Source organism: Spermophilus citellus, assembly GCF_964194105.1.
Source record: "Spermophilus citellus genome assembly, chromosome: 6".
Classification (NCBI taxonomy): Eukaryota; Metazoa; Chordata; class Mammalia; order Rodentia; family Sciuridae; genus Spermophilus; species Spermophilus citellus.
In genome coordinates this window covers 115,660,307-115,674,290 of record NC_138187.1, presented here as the reverse complement: position 1 = coordinate 115,674,290, position 13,984 = coordinate 115,660,307, and the positions used below count along the sequence as shown (strand labels likewise).

At 43.1% G+C, this 13,984-nt stretch overlaps 1 protein-coding gene across 2 annotated transcripts in view; it reads right to left on the bottom strand.

Moving 5' to 3' along the window:
• The window catches only part of DUSP10 (dual specificity phosphatase 10), a 39,772-nt gene extending 26,176 nt beyond the window's left edge, over positions 1-13,596 (bottom strand). The window contains exons 1-2 of one of the 2 annotated variants that reach the window (XM_081298843.1): positions 13,444-13,596; positions 10,348-11,199 (exon numbers count right to left, since the gene is read on the bottom strand). In XM_081298843.1, the coding sequence (XP_081154969.1) occupies positions 10,348-11,158 (811 nt within the window). In that variant the 5' untranslated portion in view covers positions 11,159-11,199; positions 13,444-13,596. Of the gene's footprint in view, positions 1-10,347; positions 11,200-13,379 lie in introns of both variants that reach the window. The other variant, XM_081298844.1, reaches the window with a different exon arrangement.
• Positions 13,597-13,984: the final 388 nt, after the last annotated feature.

Sequence of the window (13,984 nt, the reverse complement as noted above, 5' to 3'; positions counted from 1 at the left end):
ATCCTTCCACCCACAGGCTACTAGAAGAACGTATTTTAAGGTTCTAGGCACTAAAAATGCCACAAGCAGAAGCACAATCATGCTATGCCCAGGCTCAACCGTGTACCTGATGAGTGATCTTGGACAAGGGTCGGCACGACATAGCAGGTAGGTTCCTGATTCCACTACCAAGGTTTCCCATCCAATGCAAGCTTCTTTCTAAAAATTGTTTCTACCAATGACCAGGTTCAGGAACTGCTGACTCTTCCCCCAAGCAACCCCCATGAGTGCAATATGAATTTGACCCATAAGTGACCTTCCTGGAGTGGCTATAGTGAGCACCTTTACCTTTTTGTGAGCCAGGTAAGTCGGATCCAATGCACTTGCACAGATTACCTGGTCAAGGGCAAATCGCAGTGTCCAGAGCAAAATCTGACAAGATGGATATAGAAGTCCTGAGATCCTGCACAACAGCTGAATGTGCCTGTGTGAAACTACTCCTTTATTTTGTTGTTGTTGTTTGTTTTTGCTTTGATCCTCCAGACCTCTGGAGCAGTCCAGGAATCCTAACCAGTGCACTGTCTCTCTTATGCCTGAGCACTAGCCCTATTAAAGCCTTGCTTGGATGGTACTGCTTTTGCCTCTTTGTGATTTCTATCCCTAATTAAGCCAAAAAAACCCTCGGATGAGTTGGCAACACAAAGATGGTAAGTAATGTCAAACAGAGCTATACTTTGCATTTTTGAGATTTTCATCCTGAATTGAAGGATGGGGGGGGGGGGGATCCTCATGCTAATTGGTAATGCACGGACCTCTGAGTCTCAGTCACTCATATGTAACTGCTGTTACAAGAAATGATGCAAACAGCACAGAGTCTGGTATAACAGAAACACTCCACAAATGTCAGAAATAATCATTGCAACTTTTCAAAGTTTCTTTGATTGATTTCTTAGTCCTTTAAAATCTCTGCCATGACCAAAATTTAAAGTTTTCAAAGGCTAGGATATAGTTTGGGTCAAAGTCACCAGAAAGCCACCTCTACCCTAAGGTCAGAGTAAAGCAATGGAACTTTTACATGAGGATATACAAGAAAATTGGGGAAGAATGATGGCATTAGAACTAACATACCTCACAAATAAAGCATGGCTAAGGCAAATACCAAGAACAAGAAACAGCTCACTTAATAAATAGACACGCGGCCAGCCTGTAAAGAAGGTGGGTGTTAAGTTTTCCTTTTTTCTGTGCTGGTGATGGAACAACCCAGGACCTTTCTCATTCTAAGAAGCTGTTCTACTGACATACCCCCAGACCCTATACTTCATACTTCTTTCTTTTCTTTCTTTCTTTCTTTTTTTTTTTTTTTTGCAGTGCTGGGGAACTGAACCTAGATCTGGTGCAAACTAAGCATGTGATCTACCACTGAGCTACCCCAGAGTCCCAAAACCAGGCTTTATAATTCCTGTTCTCTCACTTGCTAGTTAATGATATGACAAAAATATTTATAAGTGGGGATATAAAACCTCTCCCAGAAAGATGCCCTGAGAACTCAATAAGATACACATATCACACCCCAATGCCCAGCACACAAAAAGCATTCCATAGGTGAGAATTGTTTTCTCTTCCAAACTGCCTGGGAAATAATTCTCTAATTTCAAGGATGATAGGTTAGAAAGAGCCAGAGTAGTTACAAGTGTTTAAATGATGTTCTACGACATATTCAAATATCATTCATGAGAACCCTGAGATCCATCCTCTTAAATGTAGTATTTTAATAAGAATAGAAATGCAAGATCTAAGAAAAGGTCCCCTGTCCTTTCAGGAAAGGCTCTCTGAAAAGTTTATGTCTAGTCTCAGCATTTTGAGAGAGAAAGAGAGACACTGAATGACTAATAACAATAACAGAGTCTTGAACCTTGGAGCCCAGAATTCAAGTCTGAGAGCTGGAAGATGTACTGCTGTGACCCTGAGCAGGACTCTGCCCTCCTGCTATCCTCTTCTCCTGCTTCATAGGACCTCTTATCTCAATTTGTATCTTCTTCTTTCTTGCAAGTAGTGATAGCTAGTAATAGAGTCCAATGGTAGTGGACTTCGGGGCCATGATGAAAAAGTGTGAGATTACTGTTTCCATAGAATAAATATAAGGTGTATTTTTTTTTCGTATTTTCTTTTGTTTTTTGTTTGTTTGGTTTGGTTTGATACTGGGATTGAACCCAAGGGCGCTTAACTACGGAGCCACATCCTCAGTCCTCTTTTGTATTTTATTTACAGACAGGATCTCACAGAGTTGCTTAGGGCCTCACTGAGTTGCTAAGGCTGGCTTTGAACTCACGATCCTCCTACCTCAGCCTCCCAAGCTGCTGAGATCACAGGCATGCTCCCCTATCCCTGGCAGAACTAGACAGTGATGTTCTGACTGTGCACACTAGAGACAGCCTCCTTACCACAGAACACAAAATACAATCAGCTGAGCTCACATTACAGCAAGAGAGGATAATTTCCTCAAAGGCAGGACAAGCCTGACACCACTCCCTTGGCTAGGCAGTTTCAGCAACTACCAGAAATGGGTAACAGATGCAACCCACCTGCAGGGGAGTAAGACAAGAAGGCAAAACTCTGTGGAAACATAAGGGAGAGCTGGGCTTTGTTTGGTTTCCCATGAAATTGGAGTGGGGATAGGGGTGGGAATGAGTCAGCCTTCACCATAAATAAAGCATTAAGAAATTCAGATAATTTGATGACTCCATTAACCGGTTTCTTCCTAGAAATGATCTTCTACTCTGCCAGAGACAGAGCATGGGGTAATAGCCTTTATCTTGTATAAGAGTACCAGGCCTGCACAGTTCATTTCCCTGTGCAAAAGCACAGACTACAGGTTTCCTTCTCCTTTAAGTTAACATAAAATATGAACCCTGCTCGGGGAAGGAGATAGAGAGTTCTCAACTTTTAAGTAATAAGAGATGACACAAATAACCTGGGGGTGGGAGGGAGGGTGCTAAGATCTTGCTCTTGGGTTTGGGATGAAAAACATCTAAAAAGTCAATTCTTCATCACTAGGAAATAACATTAACTTGAATACAAAATGGGTATTTTTAAATGTTTTACAATTAAAATTTAAAATACATACTCATTTATCTTCTCTTCGATTTTTTTCCTGAATGACTAAGATCATACTCAATGAATGTCGAGTATAAAGTATATAGAAACAGTCAATAAAAATTTGCCAAAGAGGGATCCTCATTGTTTAGGAGAAATAACAAAGGCTTTAGAGTCATGGAGACTTATTTATGTTTTCTTCTCAGTCCTGTCCCTTAAGAGTACCACTTGCAAACATTGCCCCTGCTGATCCAAGCAGGCCAAAACCTTATGTCAGAAATACTGTTGCCACGCTTGTTTGCTTAAGCATGCCCTTTTTCACAGAGAGCATGCAGGGAAAATAAACACAGGCCTTGTTCCTATCAGCAACACGTCCAAAATTAGTGGGGTTCAAATGATAAAGTTCCACTCCACTGCACAGAGTAGTCCTGTCCACCCTGAGCTCCACAGGCAGTGAGAGTGCGAGTATATTTCCTTTTCTATTAAAAACCAGCAAATCATTTCTTTTCAAATCAAAACACCACTGGAAAGAAATTTTGTTGGCCCATAATGTACTTAGAGAAGGCCAGGCTCTTATTTGAAAGAGAAAAGGAGAAAAAAAAAAAAAGTACAAACATGTACTTCCCAGGAGAACAACATTTCCTGAAGATAAACTGCTCCCTAAATAAGACTGTGTGGCAGAGGAGGCTGGAGATCTCGAATACATACAGGATCTTCAAGGAGGAGAGGAGCTGGGAGACTGGCCTTGTCCAAATGGGCTCTCATTCTAACACCTGGATTTAAAAGGTGATGGTGAATTCCCAGCTGCACACTAGTGCTTAGCATGCAGAAGGCACTGGGTGACAGTTACTGAACAAATGAATGACTCATCTCTACCCACCAGGTTGTACAGCCATCGGCCCACCTATCCAAAAGTCACCTGAAGCCTGAAATGCTTGGGCGCTCTGATATGTTTTTCAGCTCTTCCTTAAACCATTTAGTTCCTCAGAAAATAGAACTAAATTAAAGTTAATATTTGGGCCTAGGTATAATGTAGATTGTGAGCTGATTTCCAAAGTCCTTTGAGACTTAGGTATTTTTTGCAGTGAATTAAAATTTCAAAATTAAAAAAAAAGTTACTGGCATTCAAAATTACTGATTAAATAGCTTATACTTTATGCTGTACATTAGATATTATTATCATTGATAATAACATGTACACATACATCACTCTATATACCTGGCAAGACCTACTTTAGCACTAAGGATCAAAGCTCTAAAATTAATCATGCATGTGACCTTGGACAAGTCATAAAACCTCTCTAGGCCTAATTTCCATAGCTGCATAATGAGAAGACAGGACTAGATCAATGATTCTCAAATTGTGCTGCATGTTGGAACCACCTTCCACCCCCAGAGACGTTTTAAAAATCCTGATGTGCTTGCAGACTGTGTCCCAGACCAATTTAACCAGAATCTCCGGAGGTGGAAACTGAGCATCTTAAGTTTTAAATTCCTTCTAAGTGATATCAATGAGCAGCCTGTAGTAACAGGTAACAGCTTCTAAATTATGGACCCTCCCAAATCCCTCCCTTCCCATTCGAAAATCTGGGAATCTCCAATGCAAAAGAAGGGAGATGATGATATCTCCTGGGATTAGAATTTCTACCCTTAGTATGTAGTGCAACTTTTTAGGCCAACTTGGATTAAATTTCCTAAGCATTGCAGTATTTTTCTGACATCCCCAACTCTGACTGCTAACACAGGGTCTAAGAAAGCAAGGTCTGCTCCAAAGGACCCCTCATGCAGCCCCCGAGGGCACGTGCAGAGATGGCTGTGGCAGGGAGTTTTTCTGCTCCTGTGATTGTCAGCCCTCAAGGGTTTACCTCAAGAACCAAGTAAAACAAAGTGTACATATGCACCATTCTCCCCTCCCGTTCCTCCTATCAATTCATGTTTTGAAAACAGAATTAGGCAGAAGGCTCTGTCTACTTAATTTCCTTTTCCATCGCCTTTTTCTAATCTATAATCATTACCTACCACTGCCCAGAAAAGAGTGTCTTGAACTTGGCCTTGACAACCCAAGTGGTTACCTAAACTGATACACATTGGTAAGGAAAAGGTGTCGATATTTAGCCTGCTCCCACAGTCCTGTGCTGAAAATGACTTGCTGTTTCTCTAATGTAGGAAATTCTTAAAGGGCGGGAGTAGGGAAGTGGGGTCCAGGTTCTGACTTACAGAAAACTATTCATGTGCCAGACACTTTATATACACCTCACTTCATCCTATGATGTAAAATTACCCAGATCTTACAATGGAGAAAACCTGGGCCTCTGAGAGGTCAACAGGAGTTGTTTAAATTGGTCAGTGGGAAAGGCTGGACTTGAAGTCAGGTGTAAGAGAACTACACTTCACTTTGCTGAGCACATAGTAAAGGGACAGATGGTGTAAGGACAGTCAGGGGTGGGGGCAGCTCACTTCTATTCCCTTTTCACATGCATTTTAATTAAGAAGCAGGAGGGTGGGTGCAAAGCTCAGACAGAGTACAGACAACTGCGCAGCAGTTCAGGGAAAATGTTCAGGTCACCATTCCCTCCTTACTCCTCCACACCCCAGCTCCTCACAACATACACCCTCCTGCCTCCTTCCCTCTACCCTTTTATAGTCAGACTACAATCCTTCTTCCAAAAATAAATCGGCCTAATGAGAAGCCAGAAAAAGCAAACCCTAAAAGTTTTATACTTTCATTATTCAGTTATGGGACATTAGTTGGACAGATTTATCATCACATTTTTATAAATTCCCCTACAAATAAATAATGCTAGGATATGCCCAAATTACTCTGGCCTCTTGACCCAACATGTTTTTGCAATTACTTGGCACTCCAACTGTATGCTACTTAAATTAGGTAACAGTCACCAAGTTATTTTTAGGCCATAGCAACACACACAGACACAGACACACATACTCACAAACAGACACACACACGCACATACACTCTGCTATACCTAGCTTATTATTTGTACTCCGTTGGAAGAAGAGTCAAAATTATCTTTATACTGGCACTATCATTTCTGTTCAATCAATAGTAATGATAACATTGAGCTACACTTACTTACCATATAAGGAGGAACTATTCTGTATACTTTACACACAATCATTTAATTCTAGTACTGCCATAAACTAACACTGCAATTGCTATTGTTATCTCCTTTTTGTAAATGAGGAAACTAAGGAATTAAAAACTAAGGCAACTTGCTCAGGGGCACAAAAAGAGAAAACCAAGACTAATTCAGGTCTACTGAATCCAAATTCTGCCTTAATTTCTCCACCTTTTATTGCACAGCTCATGTTTGGCATTTAGCCTTCCTTGGTGATTAATCAGAGGCTCAGAATAATAATAGTAAGTTTTTATTTCACATATCTTAAAAAATCCTCAGAACATCCCTGAGAGCCAAGGGGCAGGGAAGGGGGTTGTCAAAGGAGAGGTTTTTATTCATCCCTGAAAGCAAGACAGAGATGGGAAGAATATTTTTCACAGGGTCTCTGATTTCTGAGCACAGCAATTTACATGGTCATTTAATTTTGTAATGTCTAGAAATGTATATTTCAGAATCCTTTTTGTTAGGGAAAAATGTGCAATCTATGTTGATAATTTCTCAGGATTTTTGTAGTATAGAATCTAACTTCCTAGGTTATAGCTCCTAAACTATTTTCCTGGCCTTCCCTTGTCCCACCCCCTAAAATGCCTCTGGTATAGAGCAGGCCTGTCAAAAATTATAGCCAGTCAGTCAGTCTTTGTTTTGTGTTAGCACAAGCAAGTACAGGCAAGGGCTCTGTCAAGATGAGCACCTGACACTGAAGTACTTAGTAGTAAAAAATGTCCATTCTATCCTATAAAATATTCCCACCGTTATTTAAATATTAAGTTTAAACATTAAACACATTTTAATATTTTCAAATACTCTCTATACTATAAACTATTTCAACAACAAGAAAAAAAGAGAAAGCAAATAGGGAAAAAAGTAATAATAGCTTATACTGATTAACAGGGACAGTGATTATACACTTTGCTACTTTTCTACATGTTTGAAAATATGTCATGATAAAAATTTTAAAGGCATATATTGCCATAAGGAGAAGGTGGCAGTAGACTATCTCTTCCTATATAGATAAAAGACAAATTATTTTTCTGAACCCAGCTTTGTTGAAGAAAAAAAAAGTAGCCTTATAAATATCAGAGCAAAAATGGTTGGCTTTCTTTTATGGAAGGTCAAGAATTGTCTAGCCTTCTTATTCAATTTGGCCAAAAACCAAGAGTTGATTAGAAATTGACTTCAGGTAAAACAGACTGTAATTCTTTCAAAGACTTTGCAAATCCCTAACTATTTGTTCATTTGGATCCATTTTCATCAGTTTGAGCAGAAGCAAAGGTCTGATGCCATTTATTCTTCCAAGGATGAGAATAAAACATGAATTCAGACATAGGTCACAACAGGGAGGGGACTATAAATTAGAACAGTAACTTAATCCCAGGGGCTTCCGTGCCTCTTATCAGTTTCTTCCCAACCTGACACAGCATTACTAAAATGGCAACCCAGCAGCCGCTCGACTTGACAGGCAGCACCAAAAATGGAGAGCATGGCATTGAAACCGGGGGACATAAAACCTGGACAGGGAGGGTAGCAACCAGTGTTTACAAACATGAACCAGAGACTCAGATGGGTCAGGCATAAATTACTCCAGATTGTCCTGAAATCTCTGGAAATAAACTTACAAGACCTACAAAGAAGTTTCTACCTTATATTCTAACTACCGCCCCCCCCCACACACATACACATCCTCCCTGGAAAAATCACTCATTCCAAAATGGTACCACTACTACTCTTGCTGAAATACAATCTTAAATCACAGAGGAAGGGGATTCCTAAAATAAATCTCAGAAGAGAAGCCACATCCGGATGGTCTTCTTGGCCCACTCAAGAACATGGGGGAAGTTGTTGACCATTTCTTTTGAGAAAGGCCCACCCCATTCTTCACCTCAATGCTGCTCTGATATTACCTCGGTTTTGCCTAGATGAAAGGACAACAGGGACATTCTAATGAGGATCCATCCCTTTCTCTCATTCTTATCTTGGGTCCCAATTTTAGGCCATTCCATCAAAAGATATCAAATGAACAAAACAATAATCAAGAGAGTACATTACAGACCCACTTGCTCCTGAACTATGTAAATTCAACCAAACTTCCAGGTATTTGAAGAAAAATCCCCCCCCCCCCCAATCACAAATAATCCAACCTCTACCACCAGAGCGTCTTCCAAGTTCACCGCTGCGCTGTCTCACCAACCCGAAAATGACGAGCCTTCTGCTGTGGACACCCAGGGCGCCTGGTGGTGAGGTCAGCAGCGTGTCCTGCCCCGCCCCACTGAGGCAACCTTGCTCTCTGACACTGAGGAACAAGCCCAGGCTGCCCGGATTCTCAGATGCATCCACAGGAAAGGGGAGAGGAACCCCATCTCATCAGCCGCCCTCAGGAGATTGATTTATCAGTAATTGACAAGCCAACCTTCTACCCAACAGGCCCCTTGAAAAATGCAAGGTAAGATCTACAACTCCTCCTGATCATCCCCATGTTCAAGTTCAGGGTCATCTTATTTTCTGTTGCTTGGCATTTCTCCTCTGGTCATGCTGACACAAAAACCATGCCTTTTTTTTTTTTTTTTTTTTTAAATCAAGAATGTCTATAGAAGAAAAGAGACCAGCAAGACCATTTGTCTTTGTTCCCCAAGACAAACTATTACAAATGGGAAATAGGAAATTTGTAGATGGTATTTTCTCATCTGAAAAAGACAAACCAGGATTGTGGTGAGAGTACAGAAGCACAAAAGAAAGGTAAACCTACTGGGAAATACTAAAAGTCAACCAAACAAGAATACAAAAATAAAATACAGAGCTACACAGAGGAAGCCTGAACATATTTGTGACTCCAAGTAAACCTTGAAAGATGTGCCCTTGTGATATCTGAGCCCAATGAGAAAAAAACTTGAGAATAAAGTGTTAAGTGGGTGTGGGAGGGGACTACTAGCAAAGGAATTCAGGACCATATTTCCAAGAACACTGCTTACCAAAAGGCTGAAGACCTCTCGTGGAAAACAAGAATAATGGTGGCAGAGCTGTCCCACAAAGCTAAAATAAGTAATTTGTTCACCTAAATCACCTGTTGCAATTTAAATATGCAAAGTGTTCAAAAGAACCCAGCAACACCTTTGATCAACACAGTTCAGGAGACAGGTTGGAGATGTGACCCAGAAACTGTGTACCTTGGCTCAAAACACAAGAAGAGAGAAGAAAAAGGATGACTATTTCTCATTACTGTCACCAAGTAGAAGATGCCAAAGAGAAGCGAGGTGCAGTGTCTGAGAGCAAAGAATTGCAACTGGGCTGGACACAAGATCAAGGCTCCTCTGCTAGGTTAGATAATACTGTATGGAAGGGGCTCAGAGAAGAGTGGACAATTAATTCCTCCTCTTGGGGCTCAGCTTCACTAACCTCAGAGTTGTTCTACATTCAGTGTACTGGCAAGGTGACCTACTACTCCCTCTTGGGAGGAACCACCATGCCAATTGTTATCAGGTGAAGCCCAAAAAGCACAATGAGTTGGAAAGTGTTTCATAAAAATATCTCTGTCCCCTTGGAGCTTTGGCAAAGGAATGGAGGTATTCGATGAACTTACACTTCCATTTTACAAATAAATTTCTGCCCTTCTTGAAGGTCATTTTATAAGCCATATAAAAGTCAAGCTGATCAGAGGTGAGAAAGAGGAAGAATCTCCCACAAAAAGAGCTGGTACCTGTCGGTTTACTTGTGGTTCACCAGAGTTGCTTCCTCTGTTTCATCAACATTGGTTAGGTCTGAGAGACAGCAACTTTCCAATTAGTTATGGACTGGAACAGAAAGCCACCAGACCAGGCATGACTTGAGACACCATCTGGTGGTATAAAGCCCCTTTTTAGAAGGATGACAAAACAGTCTCAGAGAGGTGAAATGACTTGCACAATGCAAATCAGAAGCCGAATCAAGGGTAGCACCCAGATCTTCTGACTTCCAACTCAGTGCTGCTGGATTTTTCTCACTATACCAAAATAATAAAGAAAGGGCATGGAAGAGAAGACAAGAAGAGAGTCTGTTTTGTTCTCTGGTAGCCAGGGTAAGGAGAAGGCTGCCACTGCTAGGAGAAACCCCAAAGTGAACCCAGCTAAACAGGACTGTGCTTGGGACAGAACAGGGGCATTACCTTTCAACACCAGAGGTTCTTTGCCTTCTCTCTTCAGGGACTCGAGGACTATGTGAAGCGGCTGGGAGGGCATCACACGGCTCGGTTCATTGGTATTCTCATCATAAACTATAATTTCTTTGGAAAAGATCCTCTTGAAAGAGTCCTTGCCTTCCCTACAGGAAATCAAGTCTAGAACAGTGATCTTGCCTTGCTGCAGTCTCCGCCGGCTGATCTTATCGGCACAGTTAATATGGACAGCTCCTTGGATGTGACTTTTGTTGTACTCCATGAAGGGCCTGCAGTCAATGATGACAGGGCCCTGGCTTGGCAGGTGACTCTTGCTGCATTTGGTCATCTTCTTTGCCAGGTCATTGGGGTAGATTATTTTGATGCTGGCTAGCTGCTTGGGGGTCCCTGACACAGGGCTGCCCACCCCACCTGATGGACTTAAAGAGCCTGTATTCTCATTGTTGTTGACCATCTGGTTAGCAGGGCAGGTGGTAGAGGTTCCAATGGCGGTGGTGGCAGTGCCAGCAGCGATGGCTTGGGTTTGGGCCTGATTGTCCTTGTCGTAGGTTGCCACTGTGCAGCAGCTGGCACTGCTGCATCCACAATTCAGGGAGCGGGCAGAGCCGCTGGATGAGGGCATATACGTCAGATTCGCAGCCTTGAGGGACACAACTGTGGTGGCGATGACAGGACGGTGTCTATTGCTGCCTGGGGTGGCAGAGCCAAGATAGCTAGAGTCTAAACAAAGGTTGAGATCCTGAGGTCGGACGGGCCTAGATAGTGCCACTACTACCCTGTCGTCTAAAGGAGACGGAGGCATGAGGAGGCTGAAAACTGGCAATTCAAGAAGAACTCAAGAGTCTGTAAAGAAGGGGAAGGGGGAAAGAAAGAATAAAGTCATATGACACAAAAGGCAGTCTCATCCAATCCCGAGGAAAGGTCTTTGCATATTTCTGAGCAAAGTTGTCCTAGGTGCCCTTTTATATCCCACTATCAAAGCTCCAAACCCATTTAGATAAATTCAAAGAGGATGCAAACCTGAGGTCCCCCATCTATTTGGTTGCTGAGTGTGAGGTTATATTAACCTTAATATTGGAAATGTTAATGAACAACCTTTCCCTGACTACATCAAAGTTCAGCCTTAGAGAAGGTAAAAGCACAAAGAATTAGAAAAGCTAAAGACAGAAAGAAAGGTTCTTAAGAGGCATCTATTCTGGGCCTCATCTCCTGGGCAGAAGTATACTGCAACTGAGAAAAAAAACTCATCTGTTCACCCTTGCATGCTTTCCATTTAATTCCTTCACCCACTGCAAAGGCAAAGAGATGACCAAGAGCATTGGCATGGCTCACAGAAATATACAGCATCTAAATATACATCAGGGCGGATGTCAGCCTTCTGCAAATCAGAATGAAATTATCCCCCGTAAGTGTCTCTTTAACTAGGAGCTATTCTTGCTTTCCATTCTATTAGGTCCTTTGAAAAGCACAACATAGTCATATTAAAATCCCACATGTTTCCTGTTAGCCTCTTATTAATCAGTCTGCATTTCCCCCTTTTACTACAAACTGGTGTCCTAAAACGAAGTCTCAAGCCAGAAAGCCAAGTCTCTAAACCTCAACCCTAGCAGATCCATCACCATTGCTTCCCTGCCCACATTCACCTCACTCCTCTGAGAAAAAGACCCCTTGGAGTCTCCTTCCCTCTTCATCTCCTGCATTGGCACAGGCTTTGTATCCTAGAGCTTCTCTCACTTGGAGCAGCTGATTTATATCAATTTCAATCCCAAACGGATACCCCCCCCCTTTTGGTGAGAGTATGGCTTCCATACAGAGGACTTCAATTCCCCCTTCAACAGAGACAGGCTAATTGGGAAGTGTTTCCCACTGGGTCTACTTCAGAGGGTGCCTGAAAAGGGACAGTTCCTTCCTCCCTTGAGGCACAGGGTCACTGTACAACACAGCCCTTCTGGCTTCTCTCTTTCTAGTAGACATGCATACAGCAAAGAAACCAAATCCCAAGCTGCTCACTTAAAACGAACTTTAAGAACTGCCTGGAAAAATGCCATCTATCATTCGTCCACACACAATCTTCACCATTCTCTGACACAGAGCCAAAGTGTCACAGGCAGAATCCACACACGCACGACCAGGAGCAATACCCACCATGCCAGCCAGCCAGCATATCCCTATAGACTCAGGTTTCTCTCACCCACCTTTGGATGGGAGCAAAGGATCCAACCTCCAACCTCCAACCTCCTCCACTCTCTTCCCTCTCTCTTCCCTTGCGTAGTATTTTATTTTATTTTTTTAAGAGCGAGTACTATTCCAGAAACTGTAACTGTTTCCCAGATTGACCGAGAGGTAAAAGTCTTTGCTATTTTGTTACCTAGTAGGGTAGTCCAGGATCAGCAGTCCACTTCTTTTGAGAGGGACACAAGAAACGTTCAAAGGGACACACGCGGGGACCCCCCACCTTCCCCAAAGTGCGCGGCTCGCACACACGTACTGAGTGTATAGAGAAATCTGCATCTCTGCAGCAGAGGGTCGGGCGTGTATAGTGCCTGTGAAACCATTCAGTCTGGCCCAGGAAATCTCTTGGAGAAATACTGAGCTATCCCCTCTCCCTCGTTAGTCTCCCTTCCACCACTGGGCAGGGGCTGGAGAGAAAATTAAGTGGTTAGAGAATGCTCCTTTCCCACTCCTAGAGGCACTAATCATCCCCTTTCCTAGCCATACAGCGCACTCACAAGCCCCGGGCATTTAAAACTGCCGCAAAGCATCTCAACAAACCTCATTTTTGCTTCACCCCAAATCCAAGTAGACTGCAGAGAGTAAAACGCACAGGGCAACGGGAGCCAACAGCCCGAACCTCACAACCTTACCTGCTGTGGCTCCTCCGTCAGCATCACATCTCTGTCTCCGTTTCTTCTCTCTCTCTCTCTCTCTCTCTCTCTCTCTCTCTCTCTCTCTCTCTCAAACACACACATACACACACACACGCACACACAAACACGCGCGCGCGCACGCACATAAACACGCACCGCTTTACAATCCTCCACCTCCACTCCTGGGCTCCGAGTAGCAACTGCGGTGACTTCCACTTACTTCATAAATAAGTGTAGCCCTCCACCATCTGGCGCTCGGCTTCAGCTAAGGACTGGCACACTCAGCCCCCATTCACTTGGCTTCATTGATCTCCAGCAGCAACATAGTTACTTTCTCTTTTGCTACACTGTAAATGTAAGGTTCTGAGGGGGCAGGCCGGCCTTCGAACGACGGCGCGTTGGGCCAATAAGAATCCGGAGAAAGACGACCGCTACCTCACAGAGACCCACAGCCAATGGGCAACCGAGGGGGAGGAGCTGAAGGCGTGGCCTCGTCCCTTTAAGGAGGGTTGATCCGACGCCGCTTCGGGTCCTCTGTGTTATAACACGGGAGGTGATGTCATTGGCAACCAATCAAAAACTTAAAAGAGCCAGTCGGAGCCCGCGCGGAGCAGCTGCTCTCTATTTACATGTAAACCGACCAGGCAGGATGCAATTAACCCTTTCCGGGGCTGAAGTGTCAGTGGGCAGCGCTCGCCGCGCCGGCTAAAACTGGTTCTCTCTACTTTCGGGAATCCTCCGACACCGATCCATTCAGAGGC